At 40.2% G+C, this 27,974-nt stretch overlaps 1 protein-coding gene across 5 annotated transcripts in view; it reads left to right on the top strand.

Moving 5' to 3' along the window:
• The window catches only part of LOC143706794 (centrosomal protein of 95 kDa-like), a 256,104-nt gene that overhangs the window by 75,214 nt on the left and 152,916 nt on the right, over positions 1 to 27,974 (top strand). For all 5 annotated transcript variants that reach the window (XM_077199099.1, XM_077199100.1, XM_077199102.1 and 2 more), the window contains one exon: positions 895 to 1,013. In XM_077199099.1, the coding sequence (XP_077055214.1) occupies positions 895 to 1,013 (119 nt within the window). The remainder of the gene's footprint in view (positions 1 to 894; positions 1,014 to 27,974) is intronic.

Here is a 27,974-nt window from a genome sequence, read left to right as displayed (position 1 = left end):
GCGCCCAATATATAGCTCTTGGCCACGCCCATCTTGGCGGGCTCTGACGCGCGCGGGCGCGAAGCGCGCTCATTGGTCGCGCATTCAGAGTCGCCCCGTCATTGGTTCGAGCAAGTTGCCGCAGCACAGCCAATGACCGAGCTGCCTTCGTTCATTGCTGTCAGCTGTGCAGCTGCAATGCGTTTTACATAAAGACTTCAATATTCTCGAGAAAAGGAGTTTTCCCATAGCGTAAGCTACTTACGCAATACTCGTTCCCTCCTCTCAGGGAACCGAGGTTACGTTAGTAACCGAGTCGATATCCAGTGCCTTCAGTTGAATGACGGCTCTGGTTTTGGGAAGCCCCTCATTTATTTTTTCGGCTACATAATGACATGCTTTTACAGCGATAAGCTTTTCTTTGACTTAGCATTTTTAAGACATTTTTAAGCATTACATTAACACACTGTATTTCTTGGCTGAGTCATGGACAGAACACTCGTTTTACTCGGATTTGGCGCTCCCTATTGTAGCGGGTGTGTTATTGACATGTAAAAGTTTAGGCCCAGAATATAAGACAACTTCGAGGTTTTGTGGCAGATGTATTTCCAAGAAAAAAACAATGTCTTATATTCGGAACAATACGGTATAACCTGTAATTGATTTAATTATTTTATCTTCATTAACAAGTAAAAAGTCACAATTACAGCCTTATTGAGCAATATTGCAAACCGTCCCTTTGCGACACCTGATGGTGATTTTGGGAACGAGTGTCACATTTGACTGGGTTGTTTTTAATGCCACAGTGGCGGTAATAGGCATTTTGGTTGACTACCTTCTGTACATGAGCTCATAGCTACACCATCAGTGAACTGAGAGCTAAGCCAGAATTTTTTTTTCTCTTCCTGTTTCCAGATCTGCACTCCAGTCCAACGAACTTTCCCTCTATTCCTGGAATGGGGATGAATTCAAGTCAACCACAGAGCTCATCAAACTGAGGGATTCTGGCTGCATGTTCATGGCCAAACAAGAAGGTCCCTATCAGCATTAATCATTGCATTCCAGTAACCGAGTTTTCATTCATTACACATTATACATGATGTTGTCATGTTTTTTTCTCAGTGGAACACAATATTCGAATTACAATGAATAACAATATGGGGGATAGTTCTTCATATCCTGGAGGGCCAGAGTTTGACTCTAACCCAAACACATTTGAACAAGCTAAGGCCAGGGCTTAATTTTCAGTGGCATGATCAGGCCATTACTGGGCATCACGAAAATGTATAATTTGCAGATATTTTTAACTAAAACCTTGCCAATTTATACATTTAATACATTTTAATACATTCAAGTGCGAGAACATGTGAAAGAGAACTTCATTCAGTACTTGTGTGTTTTCTGAGGGATAGTTTTGTGTGCTCATCCCCAAATGAAATGAAATGAAATGAAAAGGATTTCTATCATTCAATTATTCAATGGCCTACAAAAGTGAAAATATAAAAAAAAATAACAAAATGCAGCTCTACTATTTGCAATTCGAAAATATTATCGTATATCGATTATATTTCGCAAGTGTCTGATGTTGATTTCAACAGTCAGTTAACTTACAATTATCAACAATATCGGGAAAAAAGTACAAATTATAGACCTATGAAGTTGGCAAATATATTTTTCATAGCCCCATAGTTACCATACACATCTTTATTTATTTTTAAGCGTTTTTAATACTATGCAATTAGTTTAAGGAAAACATTAAAGGTATTACAGATAAGACACCGGTTTGTGCCTATTCTCATTACACATTAGCTAGACAATAACTTTATTCTAGAGCTGCTGTAAAGCCAAAACAATCTGTTACTTTAATTTCCTATTATCACTGTAAAGCTGCTTTGAAACAATCTATATTGTTAAAATGCTATATAAATTAAGGTGACTTGACTTGACACACACACACGCGCCCGCGCAAGGGCATGAATTAAATATTTCCGATAGTAGTTTAGCCTACAGCCTATTTCAGATGGAATTAAGTTAAAAAAAGGGGGATAAAAACAAACAAACAAATTGCTGCCTGTGCTGTCTAAAAGAGTTTGTCTGCTTTAACAACTATTGCAATGTGTATGAGAATATGCTGTGTTTTAAGTCAAACATCATTTATCCTTATTTTTGCAATTGTCAAATTGTTTTAGGATTACAGATTACTTTATTACTTTACTTTACTTTATTAGATGATTTGTTTGGCAGATTAAAAAATGTTGCCGCATTCTACAAATTCAGAATTTTAAAAACATTATCAAGTAGGCTATTATGCTATTTTGTTTTGCAGTCTGATAAAAGATAAATAAAATTAAAAATTAAAAAAACAGTAGCAGCCTATGTAACGGGACCTGTTCTCGATTATTTATTGATTTAAATAGTCTACTTAATGAATAAAAAATCATGACAATTGTAATTAAAAATCATTTATAGATACAATTTAATTATTTAATATAGATTTCTTGCAAACGGATGAATCAAATATAGTGCTTTGAATATCTTAGTTCAAGATCAACTTAACATAGTCGATGTTCCAGCATTGGTGTCACTTTTATTCTGTTTTGGTTTAATTTTCAAAGACTTTGTTTGTGTCCTGTGTTCCCGCTCATCAGTTGTTGTCATGGTTATTTATTATGTTATTAATTAGTGCGCACCTGTTTTAATTTGAGTTCCAGTGTTTCCTCTAGGATTTTTTCCAGCTGTGGTGGCAGACCCATTTCCCCAGGTGTTTAATAATAATAATAATAATATGTTTATTTTCTATAGCGCCTTTCAAGAACCCAAGATCGCTTCACAATGTAATACAAATAGCAAACACAACAAGCAAACAAATACAAAGGCCATCTGCTTATGAGAGACAGAACAGATGGAAACAAGCATTAACTGATTGACATGAATCAAACAAAGACATATTGTAATATTGATCAAAATATACAATTACGACGAAGTATGTAGCAAATAGAGCTGGAAAAGTGAAGAGTGAAGAACAGAGAAAGCAGTGATGAGGATACTGATTTATTGGGCAAGCTTGAAAATATGAGTTTTAAGTTGTTTTTTGAAGGTCCGGATGTTGTCGGTTACTCAAAGATTCGGGGGCAGCTTATTCCACAGCTTAGGGCCAACAACACTGAAAGCCCTACCGCCCACCGTGGAGAGTCTGACCCGGGGTACCACGAGTAGGTTTTCAGTGCTAGACCTAAGGGCCTGAGTTGGAACATATGGCTGTACCAAATCAACAAGGTATTTGGGTGCCAGGCCATGTACAGCTTTAAATACTAGAATTAACAATAGTTTAAACCTCCCCTAAGTATTATAATATGAAAAGCTCCAATTTAGAGCGGCAAAGCGATTATGCGCGTCCGTGCGCAGAATGATGTACTTGAAGCAACGCAAAGTCACAGCGTGCAGCTCTTCGCATTGAAAACTTCAAAGAGATAATTGATGCTTAGTGTATTATATCTATGCAACAGTTTATTGAGCCTTTTCTTTTAACAGTTTTAATTTCCAGTTACAGTGCGCAGGAAGAACAATTCATAGTGCTCTCTACTCCAGTGCTGTAATCTAACAGACACCCGGGAGAAAGGAATATGATTTAGAAAGCGCAGTAAACTCCAGCAAGAAAAGTAATTTTATGCAAACCATAGACCTTTATCTACAAATAAAGTATAATAATGGGAACATTGATCTTGAAGAGAGTGTCATCGTGTTACTGTCGTAACCGAACGCGACTCGTTGTTTGAATGCTGAATGGAGAATGACTGAGTAGAGATGAGTTTCCATTAACTTAACAACTTAAATATTCATTTTTACATCACATTATGATATCAAATGACTTTAGAAATCTTGGAATATAGTGCACAAAAATCTTTATGGTGCTTTACAATGTTTTTTATGCCTTTAGTGGGGCTTAACAATAACACAATAGTTTGCACAATATCGGACCTCACTGAGAAGCTGAAGCCGTGGTGGGATGATTTTTGGTGTGGCGGACCACCACGCAGAATGAATGTAGCGGAAACACTGAGTTCAGTATCTTGTTATAAGACAGTTGCTGAATTCGGAACTGCATACTGGTATGCATACTATGCCAGAAATATTAAGAGTAGTATGCGGGTTTGAACTCCGCACACAGTTCTCAGTGTTCATTGTCTGGTATTGGTCGTCTTTTAGTACACACTGTTGTGTGGATCTCTCTTCTGTTCTGAGTTATTAAAGCTTTGCTGTTATTTGTGTTGATTCATCCTCCTATCTGTCTTCATCAGTTGTGACAGTTGGTAGTTCCGTTATAGCCTATTGGGAGCATTGTGCTTTTGCTGTAGTAAGATTTCCATTACACGAGAGTAGATGTTAAAACTTCATGCTGATTTGTACTCGGCTTTCGCCAAGATAAGCACCAACTAAGACATAGCTTTACAGTAACCTATGCTTCTCCATCCATTTACGCTTCTTTCCATATGGTGATGTAAATCTTCTTCTGTCTAGTGTTAACATGCGTCAGCACACACAACGGCTGCAACCACAGTGCGGTCCCCCTGTGACAACCGTCTGCATTGAGCTGAATAGGGGACATCTCTAGGGTCTTCAAGTGGGCACCTTCCGTCCTCAGTGTTTCGTCGACTAGCCCACGACACCTCAAGAGGGCTCGACAGTGACTCTGGCATCCCAGATTCACCCCCCTTCTGTCCCCCACTCAACTCAGCCCAGCTTACTGACCTCTACATCCATCCTGCTGCTGAGACCTAACCACAATCTCACAATCTCTCCGCAACTCAACCATACGCGCCAACCCGTTTGACTAAGGCTGTCAAGCCCCACTGGTGCGTTAATATGCAGTTTCAGTGGCAACGGTTCCGTATGGCATACCACCTACCGCAAAACACAATATCTGCCCAACCACCCGTCATTAACGCAATATACACAGAAACGTAATGACTGTAAATACTATACAACCTATACAAATAAACCAACAGACTCTTCAAGTTTTCAAGAATTCTAAGAAACCATAGCATGGCTCCCTGTACACAGCCAGCTAGAATCTTTCCGTCTCAACCACAGCCAGATGCTGCTCCTTTCTGCTGCTTCAGATAAGTTCTTTACTGTGCGACGCAACTCTTGGCCACTGAATCCGACATCTCTCAGGAACCAGGTTGTAGAGGGTGCCACAAAACCTCGACAACCCACTTCCACTGGATAAACCTGGACTCTCCATCCTCGCTGTTCTGCTTCAGTGGCCAGATGAGCATACCGCAGTTTCTTCCTCTCATATGCCTCATCTACCGCATCCTCCCATGGCACTGTTAACTCTATCAGTTGAACAATGCGTGCTGATCCAGACCACAAAACAATATCTGGTCGTAGGTTAGTGGTGGCAATCTCAGGTGGAAAAATAAGCCGTTGATCAAGATCAGCCAGCATCTTCCAGTCCCTAACAGCTTCCAGTTGTCCTGGGCGAGAATTGGTGTTAGCACCTTTTCTTGGCGGTTGCTCGCATGGGCGGAGGAATATTGTCTTCTGCGTGTAATGTTTTGCTAGAACAGGCGGCAACTTATTGGTCATACTACGCTTGCCTTCCAATGCTAAAGCCAAATATCGCAATACTTGGTCATGGCGCCAAGTAAACCGACCTTGGCTAAGAGCCACCTTACATCCTGTCAAAATGTGCCTTAATGTGGCAGGTGATGAACACAAAGGACAAGAGGGATCCTCTGAAAGTTTTAAGCTACCCTTCTTAAAAAGTAGTTAGCTACACAATTTACTATCAAAAAGTAGCTAGCTACATTGAAACTACTTTTTTTCCCCTACAATGACATTGTTACAAATAACTGAATAATTGTTAATGAAAAATGTTACAAGTGAAACAACATAATGCAATGCAATTATGATTTTGAAGAGTAGGGTTAATTCAGGTTGATTGGGACACTTTTCCATCATTTCAATGGTGAAACCTGTCCCAAATCATTTGATTTAGTAAATTATCCAATGCACATAATACTCAAATATTGTCTATATCTCAAACTGACTGACAAAGTAAAAAATTGCTACAATTGTATCATCAGTGCAAGAACAAAATGTATGCAACTTAAATTAAATACTCAGTCAAAACTGCAGGTTAAACTCACAGATCATGCAGTGACGTAGCGCGCAGGATTTACTTTGAACAGAACCGCTCTGAGATGCAAATCATAATCTGTTTGCGTGAACACTGTGCGTTTTGTTTGGAATCCTGCGCAACCAGCCTTTGTCATGTGATAAGTGCATGACTATATTGCGATTTTATTTTATGCAGTGTTGGGCAGTAACGTCGCTACAAGTAGTGACGCTACTAGTTTAACTACATTTCTCAATAGCGTGGTGGTAGCGTCGCTGTTTTCTGAATCAAATAGCTTTTCAGTAGCGAAGCTCTTTTTTTGATCAAGTAGTGCGGTAGCGTCCACACAAGCATTTTCCCAAGCATTTCTAAAGCTCAAGCTTGGAATCGGAAATACAACTGCTAAGTATCACTGATGTTGGATCAGTTAGTGATGGTGACTTCTTCTTGTTTTACGCTGGTTGGCAACCATAGGGCCATATGATTTCATTACCGCAATACGGAAAACATGGACTGAATCGCGATATCCATGCATAAAAACAACATTTACTGTATAACGCGGAATTTCACAAAATTTGTCAGATCTTGGATGAAAAGAAGGTAAGTAAACTTAAATAAAATCGCGATATAGAATAGTGTCTGTGAATATTAAACCGCATAAAGTGTCTGCGTGTCTCTGTGAATGAATGGCTCAGACGCGCGGATTCATTTACCACACACTGAAGCACCCTTGACACTTGCGATGTTTTCAGTAATGGATCGATGAACTTCATCTACACAGCCGCTCTGAGAGTCACTTTAGCATTTTAGCTTGATTTGAGAAAGACTATCGTCATATAAAAAAAAAAAAAAACAGAGACTCAAAGGTCTAGCTAGATGGCAACCTGTCAAAATAAAAGGTTGGTTTAACCTTTGAAGAAAGTTTTGCTTAAATCATTAGGCCTACATTTTAAATAATTGGTCATTACATTTTAAACCATTAAAAAAATAACTATTTCATAGTGTCCTTAAAATGTAATTTATTTAAAAAGGTTAATAAATTATTGTTAAATTGTATACGTTTCATGATTTCAATTAATTACACTTTTTTGATTATAAATCTTTTATTTAACCATTAAAATGGGAGTCCAGAAAAATGAAAACAAAATAAAACTGAATTTGGAATTTGGGAAAAAATTAAACGGATTTCATAGGGCCCTCAAACCAGCTTTTTGGTGCATTACCACCACCTTCTGCTCTGTATGGTGTGACATCAAGTACCAATATCAATCCTTGGGCTGACACGTGAGAAATGGGAAAAGATGCACACACTCTTGACACCTGGTTTTGTTATAGTTTTATATAGTTATATGGTTTTAGTTATGTTTTTTTTGCCAAATTGGTTTGGAACAGTTGTTGAATAAACAATTGAACTGACAAAAAATGCCTGCCTTTATGTTTGATTGACAGTTTTATTTAAACTGAGATAGCATTGACTTGGAATTAAGTTGGTTCAATATAAAAATTAAATTTGAAAAAGTAGCTTAGATGTAGTAAACTACTTTTGCCATATTGCTGTAGCTTTGCTTGCTACATATCCCACATTTCACATGCTACATTTCAGTGTAGTGAAGCTACATTTAATGTAGAGTAACTCATAGCTTAGCTCACTACATTTTCTAAGTAGCCCAACACTGATTTTATGTTAGATTTGTCAAGTCACCTTTATTTATATAGTGCTTTTTACAATACAGATTGTTTCAAAGCAGCTTTACAGAGATAACAGGAAAATAATGTTGTAAAAATATTGTTATATATAAAAATTAAATGTCCCCAAATAAGCAAGCCAAAAGCCAAGGGCGACAAAGGCGAAGAAAGGTGAAAAAGGTGACAGTGGCAAAGATCCAAAACTCGCATCAGGTGACAGCATGGAGAAAAAACCTTGGGAGAACCCAGGCTCAGTCAGGGGGGCATTTCTCCTCTAGCCAATGAACGAACAGTGTATGTTTATGATTCAGGCTACATTATAGGTCAGAAGTCAGATTGGATCAGAACTTTCACAATATTTATCCAGTTCCATCTGGTTGGGGGTCAGAGTCATCATGCCGGTATGGAGACGAGTTTCTTGAGGTGTCCATGATGCCTTCACAGGGCTGATGAGGCTGGCACTTCAGGGATGCATTGTCGTGTCCATGCGATGCTCCTTCATCAGATCTGGATATGGCCTGTATCCGGCGGACTGCGGTAAACATGGGAATAAACAGAGAGACTAATATTAGCATAGACACCATCCTTCTTATGATCTTCCAAGTACATCAGGATTTATGAGAAGTGTTCTCGGTTCCGGATGATCTAAACTATCCAGCCTAACATTGAATTATAGAAGTCTATAATGTTATGTGTATGCTAAGCCAAAGAGATGTGTTTTTAGTCTAGATTTGAACTGACAGACTGTGTTTGCTTCCCGGACAATGTTAGGAAGATTGTTCCAAAGTTTTGGTGCTAAATAGGAAAAGGATCTACCGCCAGCTGTTTATTTTGATATTCTAGGTATAATTTTGAGATCGCAATAGATGTGAAGGACTGTAATGCATTAAGAGCTAGCTCATGTAGTGGGGAACTAAACCATTTAGTGCTTTGTAAGTAATCGGCAATATTTTAAAATTTATACGATGTTTAATAGGGAGCCAATGCAGTGTTGACAGAACCGGGCTAATATTGGCATACTTCCTGGTTCTGGTAAGAACTCTAGCGGCTGCATTTTGGACCATTTTTAGTTTATTTATTAAACGTGCAGGGCATTCATCAAATAGAGCATTACAATAATCTAGCCTTGATGCCATGAACGCATGAACTAATTGTTCTGCATTTTTCAGTGAGAGCATATGACGTAATTTAGATATATTTTTAAGATGAAAAAATGCGGTTTTGCAGACACGTGACTTTCAAATGAAAGATTGGTATCAGAGCACACCCGGGTTCCTAACCGGTGACGAGGACTTGACAGAGCAGCCATCAAGTGTTTGACAGTATTCTAGGTTATTACGTGAGACCGTTTTTTGTACAATAATTAGAATCTCTATTTTTTCAGAATTAAGTAGTAGAAAATTACTAGTCATCCAGTTTTTTTTATATATCAGCTATTCATTCCGTTAATTTTGTGGATTGGTAAGTTTCGTCAGGGCGTGAAGAAATATAGAGCTGAGTATCATCAGCATAACAGTGAAAACTAATGCCATGCTTCCTAATGATATCTCTTAATGGTAGCATGTACAGAGTGAACAGCAACGGTCCTAGTACTGAGCCTTGTGGTAAACCATACTGAACTTTTGACCGATAAGACATCTCTTCATTTACTGCTACAAACTGATAATGGTCAGATAATTATGATTTAAACCATGCCAGTGCAATTCCACTAATGCCAACATAATAGAGTTGCCACGATCGGATGATAAGAGCAAATCATTTGTGACTCTAATGAGAGCGGTCTCAGGACTAGGATACGGTCTAAATCCTGATTGAAAATCCTCGCAGATACCATTTCTTTCTAAAAAGGAACATAGTTGTTAAGATACTGTCTTCTCTAGTATCTTTGACAGAAAAGGTAGATTCGAGATCAGACTGTAATTGACTAATTCTGCAGGATCAAGCTGTGTTTTTTTTAACAAGCGGTTTAATCATAGTCAGCTTAAAAGTTGTTGGTATGTATCCCAATGACAAAGATGAATTAATGTTATTAAGAAGAGGATCTATGACCTCTGGAACGGTCTCTTTTAGTAGTTTAGTCTGTATGGTCTAACATGCATGTTGTCGATTTAGATGTTTTAATGAGTTTATAAAATTCACCCTCTCCTATAGCAATGATTGAATCGAATTTTTCGTCATGGAGACTACAATATACTGTCTGATGCGATACTGTAGTAGACGGTTGCATAGTTATGATCTTCTACCTGAAATTATCAATCTTGTAAGTAAAAAAGTTCATAGTCATTACTGCTGTGCTGCTTGAAGCTTTATTTTTCATTTATTTAGCCACTGTTTCAAATAAATACCTAGGGTTTTGTTTATTTTCTTCTAATAGGGTTGAAAAATAAGCAGATCTAGAAGTTTTTAAGGCCTCTCTGTATGCAATCGTGCTCTCTTTCCATGAAATGCGAAATACCTCTAGTTTTGTTTTCTTCCTGTTTCGCTCCATTTTTCTGGCTGCTCTCTTAAAGGATTAGTTCATCTCAAAATGAAAATTTCCTAATAATTTACCCACCTCAATGCCATCCAAGATATCCATGTCTTTCTTTCCTCAGTGGAAGAGAAATTAAGTTTTTTGAGGAAAACCTTTCTGGATTTTTCTTCGAATATAGGACTCCAATGGCAACCAACATTTTGAAATCTAAATCAATGCAGTTTCAAAGGTCTTTGAAGTGCTTCAACGGGCTCTGCACGATCGCAGCTGAGGAAGAGGGTCTTATCTAGCGAAACGATAGGTCATTTTCAAAAACCGCCACACTGTTTAGAAAGCGACCGTGCGAAGGAGGATAGTTCAAATTGTATTGTATGTTGAATGACATATTTTTGCCTTTGTGTCATATTATTGTTTAAAATGGTCCTTACGTGTGCGTATCCTGGGTGTTTAAATCTTTTAAAACCTAAACGTTTTTTTTTTTCAAACGTGACCTTCCAACATGATGACGTAGTTCCCGGCGTGTTGCAGATCAGCTCAATCCGATGTAGCGTATCTGGACTGTGTCAGGACGACTCATTCACTTATGCATGTAAAAATGCTTCTAACCTCTCTGACTCTGGTCCATAACTCCGGCCTGGCACTACAGATTCTGGGTCCTAATTGCCCCACTGACACTTTGTGGCATACGCAAGAAAAACCAACAGCCATAAACTCGAACGCGTGAGCTTCAAAGAAATCTTAATCGGCTCTCCGAAGAGAGTGAGAGATCCGTCACACACACACAAACACACACGGACCTTTTTATTTAACGCACACACATACAGACATTTCTCACATGTGAAGTCAGAAATAAGTAGTTCTGACAAGGGTAAAATATATTCATGTATACCAATGTGTTCTGTTTTCATTGTAGTATATTTATGACTTCTCTGGATGCGTTTAGATAAACTCTAAATGCCTAGAATCATGCATATGAATGTAACTATGTCGTTGGATGTGCCAAACACATCATCCTCAGTATCGATGTAAACCTCTCGGTTTGGCTCAGCTGAATCTATATAGTAGAGTGTGATAAAATGTATTTTACTATGATTTTCATCGCTGGAGTAAGACTGACCACGTTTCTGTCACTGTCATAAACTACGCAAATGAGCGCCTGACAAGACAAAGGAACCAAATTTTCACACTCACAGAACTCCAAGTCGATTGGTCAGCTTCACCCCTGGGAGGGGAACTCAGACGCTGTTTAAAGTCATTGACCAGCGGTTTCATCACTCTCTAGCTCTTCCTCTTACTTTTTCCCTCCAAGCTCTTCAAGGCTCTTCAAGCCTTCTCTTCGTTTTCTTTTGTTTGTTTCTTTCTTCAAGTTTTTATTTTCCATTTTCGGATTCTCCTTTGTTCATTTCCACCGACGAGTGAAATGAACTTAGCCTGAATCATCTTGCAACTTTACCTGCAACACGGACCACCTCTCACGTGAATGCGAAGCTCCGAAGGACTCCGAGCGAACGCGCACAACCTCCGAGGCCATACACACAGGCCCGCTTTTGAAAAGTGATTTGATTCTTGTTGTCTCTTAGAGGTTTTTGTCCAGGTAATTTGCCCATTCTGTAACCCCTCCTTCTCCCTCTTTCTGTCACTTTCTGACTTTAATTGTTTCATTGTTTTATTGTATTGTATACATTTTATTCCGTGTAATCTTAGTCACAGATATACGTAGTATTTTCTTTATTAAAACCATATATACTCATTTATTGATTCTGGTTGTGGTCATATTGAAGTCCCTTTAATGTCCGATCGAAAGCTACACTCTTTATAATTGCTGATACTGTAAAGAGTATTTTATTTTATAGAACGAGAGAGAGAGAGAGCTGTTTTTCATGGCCAAGAAGAACAGTCTCTCTTGAAAGTCTATAAAAGGATAGCCTTTTGTGATTTGATAAAAGATCATATGGTCAGTTTGCTGGACGAACAAACCATTCGATAACAAATTAATTCCATTAAGGGTTATCCTGAAAATAGATCTATAATAGACAATTGATATATTAATATTCAATCATAACACGTTGTGATTAAGAATTGATATAAGAATTGATCTAATTTTGCCTCCCTGTATGGATAGACTATAATTTGTTTTATTGAATTGCCCATACAGATACATTGGCGAAATAATCCCGTTAGGGATAATTTTATAAACTGTAGTAGATTCACTGATCATATTCTGACCAGTTTGTTAAAATTCCCTTTATTTGCGCTAAGAATCGCTACATCTTTTAGACTCGTAAAGGGATTTTCGTGTTCCTCTGACCATTCAAAGACGTCGGAGGGCTTTGATTTTCCTTTTAGGAGGGAATATAATGGCGTGACGACGTTTGCAACGTCTGGAATAAAGTCTCTTACGTAGTTTTGTGTTCCCAGCACTTTCTGTAACGCGTTCAGCGTGTGCGGTCGGGGAAGTTCAGCAATGCATTTCTGCCTATCATCTGTTAATGCTCGGTGGCTTTGCGTTATCTTGTAAGCCAGGTACTGGACCTCGCTTTGTGCGATTTTAGCTTTTTCTTTGTTTAATTTGAAGCTAGCTTTACTGAGTGTTAACAGTACTTCATCAACGAGTAGCAAATGATCATCAAGTGATCCCTCGGTCACGACAAGTATGTTGTCAACATAATGAATCACGTTTCTGGTCCCTGTCAGTGGATTGAACGTGTCTTCTAATGCCCTGTGGAAAATCGCATGACTGCTATGGAGGCCTTGTGGCATTCGCTCCCACGTGTACTGTATTTGATTCACAGTGAAGGCCAATTTCCACTGATCAGCGCGTTTGATTGGGATGGACCAGAAACAGTTCTTTACGTCAAACACTGTAAACCTAGATGCTTGTGCTGAAATCTACGATAATAATGTCGATGGATTTGCCACTATAGGTGTAGCCTTAGGCAAAACTTTGTTGAGATGCTGATAATCAATACAAAGACGCCATTTACCGTTCGATTTTGGTACTGGTAAACACGGAGAGTTTGTGGTCGAACTACATCGCCGGACTATTCCTCTGATTTCAAGTTGAACAATTTCATGAGCAGCTGACTCAGCCTCTGGTTTGATGCGTTTTTTTGTGGTATTGGTATGTGGAAAGTATGGCTTTGTAATTCACTGCTTTGAAAAACAAATTGAATTGAAAACAAAGCTGTAAAAAGTGCCATCCAAAAAACAGAATGAGCATTGTGTCCACACATGAACATGACTGCGGGCTCATTGACTTTGTTGTGTGCATTGCACAAAAGCAATAATGTCCATTCCCAGCACAGTCCCTTCACTGTTATTAGGTAAATTCCAGAGGGGTTCTTTTAATACTGTCACACCTATATCAAGTTGAACTGGCTGTGTTTTTGTCGCAATCATTAACGTGTCGCCAAATTCTTTGATCTGAATAGTTTAGTTGGTTAAAGGTAATGGAATGTCTGTCAGGAGCAAGATGCGCCAGAATCAATAAGTACGTCAGCTAACCGGCCTCCTAAATTAGCCCTTATTTTTATTCGGTTTCCACTCTTAATCATGCTCCCTCTGGTGATGGAGGCCACGTATCCCTATTGGTGATGGTATTTTTCAGTCGTTCCGCTCGCGTTGTGGGCCGCACCATTTTGGCTTTTTTGTTTTTTTAAACTCTGTGATGAAATTCGCGAGTCGTCACTAGAGGGCGTTTTTCTTGTTCTCTTAAATCTCTTTCTCTTTTTAGGCAATCTCTCATGAGATGGTTAAACTTTCTGCAATAGTGGCATTGCATTTTGCTTGGAGATCTTTGGTTAAATTTGTCTGGGCTGTTCCCTTCTGTTAACCATTGTGCGGACGCAACGCTACAGGGTTTTGCTCTCCATCTGTTTTCTATCCTTGAACCCCAGTCTACTATTGCTCTGAACGTGTTTTTCGCCGGGTCGACACCATTTGATAAAGACTTTTGAACTGGAATGCCGGCATTGTTCTTAAGTTGTAGTAACGCGTCATGGTTGCGGTCTGCATTTTCTAGGCCCGAGTGTTCTCTGTATGTTTCAAATGACTTGCTTGTTTGATTTCTAATATTTTGCTCCAATCTGCATGCGTTGGTCCCCTCATGTCTAACAATGCCTGTTTAAGACGCTCGTAGATTATTTTGTCGGTTTCATTATCTATTCGGTTCATTATGTTGCCAGATTTCATAACTGCGGTTAGTTTCGGTCTAAGCTCCTCAGGGATAGTGAGGTGAGCTATTTGGAGGCCAGCTAGTAGTCGCTGTGCGAGTAAACCTCACTCCTCTGATCTCAAAACGCTCTCTAGCGACAGATGCTAGAGGCTGCAGTCTTTAGCCTCCTTGTTAGAGTGCCTGACTCTCATGCCGGAGACTGGGGTTCGAGGCCCGCTCGGAGCGGGTCGAGTGGGACCCGGGTGGAGGGGTTACACAAACATGCTTTAAATATTGAAGAACATTAAAAATTATAATGAATATGGTGCATATATTCAGCAAAATGCTCCTCTAGAGTTAATTTTTCTAGCTGACTAACAAGTTTATGGTCACATATGTTTTTTTTTTTAGGTAAATGTGACATTACATGATGTTTACAAGCTGTTTCAATGACGTCTTTCCACGGTTGAAACACTGTTGAGCGAATCCATTTCGATAAGTTGGACTGGTATTATAAAGACGGAAGAGAAGATCATGTGCGCTCTGCGCTGCTGCTTCTCTTGAGCTGAGCGGCGCCAGAGTGATCCGCCACAGCGCCAAAACCGTATTTATGTTTTTGAATTTTGTAAGAAAATGGACGTAATTTGAAATCTGAGACTTTATTTCATATCAAAAGTAACAAAGCACAAAGATTATTGCAATTTATTGGATGGGATGTGCGGTACAATGTTCCATTCATTCATCAAATGAAAACAGGATGACTAATCGATTCTTGGGATTTAAGAATAGATATCGATTCGTAAAAATGAGAATTGATTAATATCGAGAAATCAATTTTTTTTTTTACCCAGCCCTAATGTTTACCGTCTAATTCTTCCCCACTGGATTTTTCGGTTCTGGTCTAAACAGAGGGTATTCCGACCCGTTCAAAAAATGCGTCTATATTTGAAGTGCAAACAATATTTCCCTCAACACTTCTAAAAGGCAAACAAGATTGACTTACCACAGCAGCTGGAGTTGGATGAGAAGGAAATCAAAGCCGGCAAGGTTCAAGTTGAAAGTCGCGCCGGAAAGATGTTGCTCGTCTGGTTGAGAGATCACGTCGGCGTCACCACTAACTGTAATGCGGGTGCCAGAAAGTCTGGGCTAACCCTCGAGGAAGCAAAAGGATTCTCCTGATAATTAACATTGAACCCTCCCTTGCATAATGATGTAACAGCAACATCCGAGACGCAGCACAGTTCAACTCACACCTCGTTTTGACAATCTCAAAAAAAACCTTCTACCCCCTTCTCCTCCTGACCTGAAACTCACTGAAAACCCATGAAATGTTAAACGTGTACAAAAAAGTAACTATATATGTTTGGTTTTATTTAAAGTGTCTCAGTGCGCCTGGTAAAATGGTCTCATTCACCCAACCATAAAGAAAAGCTAAAAGAAGTTACAAAATATGAGAAAAGTGACATGTCCCTCAAAGGTGTTCCCTCCCTCAGATCCTCCATTCTGATCTCACAGTTGTGAACCCCTCACTAGGGGACCAAATATAAATGTATATAAATAGTAACCTTGAAATAGTAATATATAAATAGTTACCTTGAAATATAGCTGCGAGCAGCGATTACGGGCCCAAGCCGGTGGCACCGACACTCCGGTGCCTTTAGTTACCTAAAGGCACCGGGGTGGCGGTGCCGCCGGCTTTGGCCCTTCATCGCTGCTCGCAGCTATATTTCAAGGTTACTATTTATATATTACTATTTCAAGGTTACTATTTATATATATATATATATATATATATATATATATATATACACACACACAGGTCCTTCTAAAAAAATTAGCATATTGTGATAAAGGTCATTATTTTCCACAATGTAATGATAAAAATTAAACTTTCATATATTTTAGATTCAATGCACACCAACTGAAATATTTCAGGTCTTTTATTGTTTTAATACTGATGATTTTGGCATACAGCTCATGAAAACCCAAAATTCCTATCTAAAAAAATTAGCATATTTCATCCAAGCAATAAAAGAAGTGTTTTTAATACAAAAAAAGTCAACCTTCAAATAATAATGTTCAGTTATGCACTCAATACTTGGTCGGGAATCGTTTTGCAGAAATGACTGCTTCAATGCGGCGTGGCATAGAGGCAATCAGCCTGTGGCACTGCTGAGGTGTTATGGAGGCCCAGGATGCTTCGATAGTGGCTTTAAGCTCATCCAGAGTGTTGGGTCTTGCGTCTCTCAACTTTCTCTTCACAATATCCCACAGATTCTCTATGGGGTTCAGGTCAGGAGAGTTGGCAGGCCAATTGAGCACAGTAATACCATGGTCAGTAAACCATTTACCAGTGGTTTTGGCACTGTGAGCAGGTGACAGGTCGTGCTGAAAAATGAAATCTTCATCTCCATAAAGCTTTTCAGCAAATGGAAGCATGAAGTGCTCCAAAATCTCCTGATAGCTAGCTGCATTGACCCTGCCCTTGATAAAACACAGTGGACCAACACCAGCAGCTGACATGGAACCCCAGACCATCACTGATGGACCCCAGTCTTCCTCCAGACTCTGGCACCTTGATTTCCGAATGACATGCAACATTTGCTTTCATCCGAAAAAAGTACTTTGGACCACTGAGCAACAGTCCAGTGCTGCTTCTCTGTACCCCGGGTCAGGCACTTCTGCCGCTGTTTCTGGTTCAAAAGTGGCTTGACCTGGGGAATGCGGCACCTGTAGCCCATTTCCTGCACACGCCTGTGCACGGTGGCTCTGGATGTTTCTACTCCAGACTCAGTCCACTACTTCCTCAGGTCCTCCAAGGTCTGGAATCGGTCCTTCTCCACAATCTTCCTCAGGGTCCGGTCACCTCTTCTCGTTGTGCAGCATTTTTTGCCACACTTTTTCCTTCCCACAGACTTCCCACTGAGGTGCCTTGATACAGCACTCTGGGAACAGCCTATTTGTTCAGAAATTTCTTTCTGTGTCTTACCCTCTTTCTTGAGGGTGTCAATGATGGCCTTCTGGACAGCAGTCAGGTCGGCAGTCTTACCCATGATTGTGGTTTTGAGTAATGAAACAGGCTGGGAGTTTTTAAAAGCCTCAGGAATCTTTTGCAGGTGTTTAGAGTTAATTAGTTGATTCAGATAATTAGGTTAATAGCTCGTTTAGAGACCCTTTTTATGATATGCTAATTTTTTGAGATAGGAATTTGGGGTTTTCATGAGCTGTATGCCAAAATCATCAGTATTAAAACAATAAAAGACCTGAAATATTTCAGTTGGTGTGCAATGAATCTAAAATATATGAAAGTTTAATTTTTATCATTACATTATGGAAAATAATTAACTTTATAACAATATGCTAATTTTTTGAGAAGGACCTGTATATAAAAGAAGCCGGTGGCATTAAGTGCAAAAACGTAACCCTGCTTTGACTGTCGAAAAAAAGTGTGCTGTAGAGCTTGCATCAGTGTGGGCATTGTGTGCACATATCAACCACAAAGTATGCGTGAGCAACCTTCTGAAACCTAAAATGAAAAATGAGACACCCTATGGTCTCATGGATTTAACGGACACATGAAATAAGTACACAAGACTGAAAATTCATATGAAGTGTGCCATTTGGGACACGGCCTATGATCATGAACCACAATAGCCACTTATGGATTTTGCCCGCCCATCATTTCCTATGTTTGATTTCTGTATTTGATCGATTGTTTACCGTTGCTGACTACTTTCTGCCTCCCCCGATCTGGATTGTTTATTGGACTCTGATTCTTGCTGCATGCCTCGGCCCTTTGCCTGTTAACCTTGTTTGTCTCTGCCTTTTCTCTTCTGCCATGTTTGCCATTGCTCACCCTGCCTGTCTTTACCATTCTTAATAAAAAGCTGCAAATGGATTCCCCTGGCCTGACCCTGCCTCGTTACAACACATATGCTGCATCTGTTCGCTATCTACCGAACGGCTCTAGTTCCGCTTCAGCACTGATGATGTTGTAGAAATAGTGTGCTCTGGTTGGTCTGGATTATTCAGGATTTTTTATTTTATACAGAAATAAGTTATTTATAATTCAGATGAGAATAAAGTTAGTGTTGATTAAAATGAAGGAAAACAAATATATTGATCTGAAATATGTAAGGGATAATGTATAGCGAGGCGGTTATAGCGAATACCATCCCCGACAGGCTAACTAGGAGCCCGACGCGAAGTGGAGGGATCTTAATCAGCCTGAAGGGGTGGCATTCGCTATAACAACCGCCTCGCTATACATTATCCTGCTTATTATATGGCTACCTACCAAACACACACACACACACACACACACACACACACACACACACACACACACACACACACACACACACACACTAGTTAAAATAGTTAAACAAAGATCACAGCAGAACCATTGCGCATCTCACAGCATCGTGTTTTCTCATTACTGAATGGTTCAGCATTTTGAACGAATTGGTTGACTCAAAGATTTACAGGAGCAGATACCGGCTCAGGAACAGATACCGGCTTCGCGGAGCGCTCAGGTTCAGGCTTGACTTGAACAGTCTCTGGATCGGCAGACGTGACTTGAAAAGTCTCTGGATCGGCAGATGTGATGTGAACCGTCTCTGACTGGGCAGACGGGGTGGGCGGTGCCAGCAGGGCAAGACGCTTGGGTGGCACCTGCAGGGGAAGATGTCTGTACGGCGCCGGCAGGGCGAGGCGCTTGGGTGGCGCCGCAAGTGCGAGGTGCTTGGGTGGCGCCGGCAAGTAAAGACGCTGGGGCGGCTAAGGTAGGGCGAGGAGTCCAGAAACAGTCTCTCGGCTGACCGTAGGCTTAGGCCTGACCCTCGGAACCTGTGGGATGCCGGAAGTCTTTCTCCTCCGCCGTTGTTGACGGCGAAGTACAGACTCTAGACTGGACGGAACCAGCGGTGAGGGCTTTAGGCTGGACGGAACAAGCGGTGAAGGCTCTGAGCTGGACGGGACCAGCGGTGAAGGCTCTGAGCTGGACGGGACCAGCGAAGAAAGGGTCTGAGCTGGACGGGACCAGCGGTGAAGGCTCTGAGCTGGACGGGACCAGCGGTGAAGGCTCTGAGCTGGACGGGACCAGCGACGATGACCTTGTGCTGGATGGAAAGCGCGGCGAGGACTTTATCTGCTGGACGGAACCCACAGTGATGACCTTGTGCCGGGTGGAACCAGAGGCGAGGACCTTGTGCCGGGTGGAACCAGAGGCGAGGACCTTGTGCTGGACGGTGCCAGTGGCGAAGGCTTTGTTTCGGACGAAACCAGCGGCGAGGGCTATGTACTGGGCGGAACCACGTGTACCGGAACCTGACTGAAAGGTGACTGGGCGGCAGACCGATTTTGATGTCCGTGACGATCCTGTCCCCCTCCATGGCCTCCACGGGTCTCTGAGAATTTCACCAAGCGGGTTCCCCTGAAAGATTGCGACCCAGCTAGAGTTGCGGACGAGCTGCCAGTTGCAGTTCTGTGGTCTCCTCCTCTCCACTGACCGCCGACTGCCATGTGTTCCTCAGTCCTTTGAGCGGCTATCGCAAAATATTCGAACAGAGATCTTGGAGGTACTCTGTCTCTTCCCAAGGGAACCCTCTCACTCTGCTGCTTCCACATTCTTTTGGGTTGGTTCGTTCTGTCACGTGTTGATAAATCAGGAAGCGTGGATGCAATTCCAGGTGAAAGGTGAATTTAATGAAACAACAAATAAACACAAGCTACAAATCAAAACTCCCTCAAGGGGGAAAACGGGAATAATACAGAACATAAACATAAACGCTAGGTACCGGGTACTTGGACAAACGAACCAACACTGAACTGCAAACACAACCCGGAGTCAAATTTCATTAATCACGAGAGTGAAGAGCTGACTGAAAAGATGATGACGGAATTTTTTGTGTAAAAGCGCCTATTCAAGCAACTCTGTCATTGTACTCTTTTGTTGTTGTGTTTTCCGTGAAAAATAATAGGCTATTGAACTCACAATTCAAGCAATCGGCCCCCGATGTTGCGCTAATTTTAAAGTGACACTAAAAAGTGCACGGCTGCATGTGCATTCATAATGGTGCGAGGAGCGAGCAGAACAGAGCGAACGTTTTTTCATTTCTACTTCCATAGGAATTCATTTGAGGCGCTCTACGAGCGCCATTATCTATATCCGTGCGGACGTCAGTACTTTACTTTCACTTTTATATTAGCGATTTAAAAGCCCACACGGTGTCACACGTCGATTAACCGGTGGGAAAATATCCTCACAGTCACGTACCTAATATATTTATATATAAATACAATAGGCATACCTGATAAAAAAAGTTTTATGTACTATGTTGGTATCATTTCGGACACAAGACGGCAGTGTAGCCCTATGTATGTTTTTTTGTCTAACCAAATAGCACTAAATGGCCTGTTTTAAACTTTTTTATACTTCTTGAATTGAAAAAACTGAATAAAATGAGTTTAGTTCTAATATTTGTTTAATTTTATATAAAAATAAATGGTGTATAATTACATTTTTAGAAGATATGAGACGTTTCCTGATTCTTTATTTGACATAATCCCTCGCCATAGCAAAACCGTTTGAGATATTCAATATACGTTCACAATTTAGTATCTTTAATGTATTTTCATCATGTTGAAAAAGTTTGGTGGGAATACAATAAACCACTTTATAGGAGTGAGTAAAAATGTAGAGTCTGGTTTTGCAAAACATCCACATTCAGACCAAAATAGCCCACTTCCTGTTGGGCTGGCTTAAAGTTGTTCGGCCTGATGAGATCTATATGTGTACCGAGTTTCATATTATTACATGCAAGTGTTTTTGATTTATGGACCAAATTTTCAGACCAAGTTTATGGACCAAGTTAATTTAATCAGTAAACTAATTATATAAAACTATGGTTAATGCGCTATAATTAAACTGGTTATATGCCTTTATTAATAAAACTTATTTAAAAAATACAAGGGGTAAGACATTTATTTTCCTTTTTAATGCAGGCCAAACCACACAGCAGCGAAATGGTTAATCTAGCCCCCCTCCTCCTACACACACACACACACACACACACACACACACACACACACACACACACACACACACACAGACAGACACACACAGAGACAGGCACAGAGAGACAGAGATAGAGAGAAAATGACCATATTCAAACCAAAATATCTGACTTCCTGTTGGTCGGAGCTAATGAATGTAAATTAGAAAGTTGTCCGGCTCGAGGAGAACTATATACATACCGATTTTTGTAAATGTAGATGAAACTAACCCCCCACTTTTTTGTCAAAAGGTGGTGCTACTGAGCCCCTCACCACGCCCGCTTCTGAAACTTTGCACATGTCTACTGGCTAATAAATGTGATGTATCTGTCAAGTTTCATGCAATTTCAAGTATGCTAAGAGTCTCAAAAGCATCAACAAAGAATATTACAGTTTAATGCGTTGCCACGGCAACAGTATCTAAGATATCAATAATCCTTTCACAGGTCTACATCTGCCGTGTGTTTACATTATACACATAAAGTTTGAAGCAAAACGAGTAAAAATAAGAGGGGAATTTCAAAGCATTTTGAAAGTGACACACTTCCTGCTGCCAGTTGGTGGCACTATAACTTTGACTCACAATAGTCACATCCATCTGATCGGCCTCTTACAAAGAACCCACTGCTGAAGTTTCATCAAGATCAGTTAATGTATGCAGAAGTTATAAGACTTTGTGTTTCTCTTTTCTCGCCATAAAGTAGTTTCCTTGCCACGGCCAAACCGTTCGAGATATCAAAAATCCGTCTGCAATTTAGCATCCTCAATGTCTTGACTTCCTGCACACCGAGTTTGGTGATGATTGGGTGAATTTCCTCGGAGAAGTTTTTCTCCGAGGAAGGTATAAAATAGAAGGTATAAAAATAAATAAAACTCTAAATAGCGATAAAATTCGCTCAATTCGCGTTTGGTCTGAACGCAGCATAATGAACAGACTGCGATGTCAATAATGCAATGCTGAAGTGTGTGTGTGTGTGTGAGAGAGAGAGAGGCGCGGGCGCGATCGAACTGTGTGTGTGTGTGTGAGAGAGAGAGGGAGAGGGAGAGGGAGGGAGGCGCGGGCGCGATCGAACAGTGGAAACAAAAACATACTCCGTAAACAAATTATTCAAACTGCAAAGTGTTTACATATATTTGTGTACACTCGCAATAAAACACAACATTGTGATTTTGTCACACTCTCTTGTCAAACTGTAATCTACAACTGTCACCCAACCAAAATCACACACACACACACACACACAGTTTTACTTTTAAATTACACATTTTACATTGATTAAAAAAAGAAAATCAAATATGGTTTTTAATGGTAGCCTAGTATTATTTTATACGGAAATCAATTATTTAGAATTCAGATGAGAATAAAGTTGGGGTTAATTAAAATTAAGAAAAACAAATATATTGATCTGAAATATGGCAAATTAATTTTAAATTCATTCAAACATACCAAACATATCGCAAGGTCTTTGTCTTTTTATTAATTTAATTAACTAATTAAATTATATAAAACTATTGTCAGTGCACTACAAATAAACTGGTTCTATGCATTTATTAATAAAACTTATTTAAAAAATACAAGGCTTAAGACATTTATAAAAATGCCTTTTGCATTTTTGTTTTGCTTTTCACTTCATTGTACCGAAATCGTACCGAACCGTGATGTCTGAACCGAGGTATGAACCGAACCGTGATTTCTGTGTACCGTTCCACCCCTAATATATACAGTATGTGTGTGTGTATAAATAAATATATATATATACATAAATATAGCTGCGAGCAGCGATTACGGGCCCAAGCCGGTGGCACCGCTCGGGCCCTCCATCACTGATCGCAGCTATATTTATATATATATATTTATTTATACACACACAGATATATATATATATATATATATATATATATATACAAATGGTCTATCTAAACCCCCTCCCCCCTCACACACACACACAGAGACACACACACACAGAGACACACACACACAGAGACACAGAGACACAGACACAGAGACATAGACACACAGAGAGAGAGAAAATGACCACGTTCAACCCAAAATATCTGACTTCCTGTTGGTCGAAGTTAATGACTGTAAATTAGAAACTTGTCTGGCTTGATGAGAACAATATATGTACGGAGTTTTGTTACTGTGTGTAAAAACTAACCCCCCCACTTTTGTCAAAAGAATTTAGAAAGTGACACTTCCTGCTGCCAGTTGGTGGCACTATAACTTTGACTCACAATAGTCGCATCCATGTGATCGGCCTCTTACCACGAACACACTGCTGAAGTTTCATCAAGATCAGTTAATGTTTGCAGAAGTTATAAGACTATGTGTTTCTCTTTGCTCGCCATAAATTTGTTTCCTTGCCACGGCCAAACCGTTCGAGATATCAAAAATCCGTCCGCAATTTATCATCCTCAATGTCTTGACTTCATGCACACCGAGTTTGATGATGATCGGGTGAATTCCCTAGGAGAAGTGTTTCAAATTCCTGAGCGTGCATTTCCAAACAACCCTAAATAGCCGACTTCCTGTTGGGCTGACGTAAAACTTATAGCACGAAAGTTTTTTGGCCCGATGAGATCTATATGTGTACCGAGTTTCAGATTATTACATGCAAGCGTGTTTGATATATGGACAGGTGTTCAAACCCCATTCCAGGGGGCGCTGTCGAGCCCCCGTGCCAAGCCCGGGTACCAGCTTCAGCCCGGCCCTGATGGCCGCGGGTTCTGACCGGTATGTGCCAAGTTTCAAGAGTTTTCGAGCACGTTAAGGGCCCCAAAAGTGCCTAAAAGGTAGTAAAATAATAATAATAAATATATATAAATATAGCTGCGAGCAGCGATTACGGGCCCAAGCCGGTGGCACCGCAACCCCGGTGCCTTTAGTTACCTAAAGGCACCGGGGTGGCGGTACCGCCGGCTTTGGCCCTTCATCGCTGCTCGCAGCTATATTTATATATATATATATAAAAAGCCGGTGGCACCGCCACCCTGGTGCCTTTAGGGTTATTGTGCACGACGTGACACAAAATATCTGCTGGCTATCTGGCGAACGGTTGTTTGGCCCGATGAGATCTATAAGTGTACCGAGTTTCAGATTATTACATGCAAGCGTGTTTGATATATGGACAAGTGTTCAAACCCCGTTCCAGGGGGCGCTGTCGAGCCCCCCTGCCACGCCCGGGTACCATCTTCAGCCCGGCCCTGATGGCCGCGGGTTCTGACGCGTGTGCAAAGTTTCAAGAGTTTTTGAGCACGTTAAGGCCCCCAAAAGTGCCCAAAAGGTAGTAAAATAATAAAAAGAAGAAGAAGAAGAAATATAGCTGCGAGCAGCGATTACGGGTTTGATGCGTTGCCACGGCAACAGTATCAAAGATATCAATAATCCTTTCACAGGTCTACATCTGCCGTGTATTTACATTATACAGATGAAGTTTGAAGCAAATCGGGTTAAAATAAGAGGGTGATTTCAAAGCATTTTGAAAGTGACACACTTCCTGCTGCCAGTTGGTGGCGCTATAACTTTGACTCACAATAGTCACATCCATGTGATCGGCCTCTTACAACGAACACACTGCTGAAGTTTCATTAAGATCAGCTAATGTATGCTGAAGTTATAACACACTTCCTGTTTCACGTTTCTCGCCATAAATTCGTTTCCTCGCCACGGCTAAACCGTTCGAGATATCAAAAATCCCCTGGCAATTTTTCATCCTCAATGTCCTGACTTCATGCTGACCGAGTTTCGTGGCATTTCTTTGAATTCTCTAGGAGAAGTACTTTAAATTCCATTGCATGCGTTTTACAAACAACCCTAAATAGCCGACTTCCTGTTGGGCTGGGGTAAAAAGTAAGAGCATGAAGTATATATGAACCGATGAGATCTATATGTGTACCGAGTTTCATATTATTACATGCAAGCGTGTTTGATTTATGGACCAAGTTTTCGGGCACCGTTCCAGGGGGCGCTGTCGAGCCCCCCTGCCACGCCCGGGTACCACCTTCAGCCCGGCCCTGATGGCCGCGGGATCTGACCTGTGTGCAAAGTTTCAAGAGTTTTCGTGCACGTTAAGAGCCCCAAAAGTGCCCGAATAGTCGTTAGAATAATAATAATAATAATAAATATAGCTGCGAGCACACCAGCACCCAAGCCGGTGGCACCGCAACCCCGGTGCCTTTAGTTACCTAAAGGCACCGGAGTGGCGGTGCCGCCGGCTTTGGCCCTTCATCGCTGCTCACAGCTATATATATATATATATATATATATATATATATATATATATATATATATATAAACAAGCCGGTGGCACCGCCACCCCGGTGCCTTTGGGGTTACTGTGCATGACGGGCAATAACGTAACCCCGCTTTGACCTTTGAGAAGATGTGTGCTGTAGAGCTTGCATTGGTGTGGGCTCTGCAAAAGTGTGCATTGAGGGCACATATCAACCACAAAGTATGCGTGAGCAACCTTCTGAAACCTAAAATGAAAAATGAGACACCCTACGGTCTCATGGACTTAATGGACACATGAAATAAGTACACAAGTTTGAAAGTTATATGAAGTGTGCCAAGACAGAATATTTGCCTGATCTGATTAGAAAAATATTTTGTGTGTGTGTGTGTGTGTGTGAGGCGTGATTGAACAATGTAGACATAAAAACATACTCCGTCCTTTTGTTCATACAGGACATTATTCAAACTGCAAAGTGTTTACTTATATTTGTGTACAATCGCGATAAAACACAACATTGTGCTTTTGTCAAACTGTACTGCTAAACTACAACTGTCACCCAACCAAAATCTCTTACACACACACACACACACACACACACACACACACACACACACACACACACACACACACACACACACACACACACACACACACACACACACACACATAGTTTAAAAGCAAAAAAATCTTTTGGACATTCATCATATTGCATTGGTTTTCATTTCTTGTCCTCGAACAGAGCCCTAATCTGTTTATTTTTTCAGTTACACATTCTACATTGATTAAAAAAGAAAAATCAAATGTGTTTTTATTTTATACATAAATAAATAATCTATCATTCAGATGAGAATAAAGTTAGTGTTAGTTCAAATTTTAAGGAAAACAAATATATGATCTGAAATATAGCACATTCATTTAAAATTCATTCAGGTTCAATTACCAAACATACAAATCTCAATGTAATTTAAAGCAAACAATACATTTAAAATATATGGGTTGTATGCTATTTTTTTTATATAAAAAGATATATATCCAAAAAGACAAGGCCTAAACTTTAACAAGGGTTAAACAATCACTGTAACAGACACACACACACAGACACACACACACACACACACACACACACACACACACACACACACACACACACACACACACACACACACACACGTCAAATCACTTACATTTTAGATGCAATATTGACTTTTTTTCTGTTTCAGCAGCGAAAATAGTTAAACAAAGATCACAGCAGAACCATCGACGATCTCACAGCAACGCGTTCTCATTACTGAATGATTCAGCATTTTGAACGAATCGGTTGACTCAAAGATTCAACGACCAATCCATAATCTGTCTCATTCATGAATGACTCAGCCGTTCGAACGAATCGTTTGAACGAATGAATCAATGACTCGCTCATTAAGACGGTCGCCTGGCGACACCTAATGACGGTTTAGTGATATGTTTAAAAGTATCATTCTTTCCAACGATTGTTAATTAACTCATATTTGAAACATAAGCTATATATATATACACACATGTATACACAAAAATAAAATAAAAACACATTTGAAGCGTGTTTGCTTACTAAATTGTGAGCTGAACGAAAGTTGCAGCAAAGATCAGCAACAGGAGTCAAAATTCATTAATCACGAGAGTGAAGAGCTGACTGAAAAAAATGATGACGGAATATTTCGTGTAAAAGCGCCTATTTAAGCGAATCTGTCATTTACTCATTTGTTGTTGTGTTTTACCTGAAAACCGGAAACAATCGGCCCCCGATATGGTGCTAATTTTAAAGTGACACTAAAAAGTATGCGGCTGCACTGGCATTCATAACGGTGCGCGTCCATGGCGACGAGCGAGCAGAACAGAGCGAACGTTTTTTCATTTCTACTTCCATAGAAATTCATTCGAGCGCACTGCGAGCGCCACCACTATAAATGTCCGTGCGGACGTCCTTATACTTTACTTTCACTTTTATATTAGCGATTTAAAAGGCCTCGCTGGTGTCTAACGTCGATTAACCGGTGGGAAAAGATCCTCACAGCCACATACCTAATATATTTATATTTAATTACAATAGCCATACCTGATAAAAAAGTTTTATGTACTGAGTTGATATCATTTTGGACACAAGAGGGCAGTATAGCCCTTTGTATTACTTGATGTATTTATTTTTTAACTGAATAGCACATTCTGGCTGTTTTTAAACTTGTACATTATTCTTAAATTGAAAACAAGAATAAAATGGGTTTAGTTCTGATA

This window comes from Siphateles boraxobius, unplaced genomic scaffold, assembly GCF_051911475.1.
Source record: "Siphateles boraxobius isolate OS27281-9 unplaced genomic scaffold, OSU_SipBor_1 41, whole genome shotgun sequence".
Taxonomy (NCBI): domain Eukaryota; kingdom Metazoa; phylum Chordata; class Actinopteri; order Cypriniformes; family Leuciscidae; genus Siphateles; species Siphateles boraxobius.
Note: the sequence above shows the minus strand (reverse complement) of the source record. Positions and strands in the feature narration are given on the sequence as shown.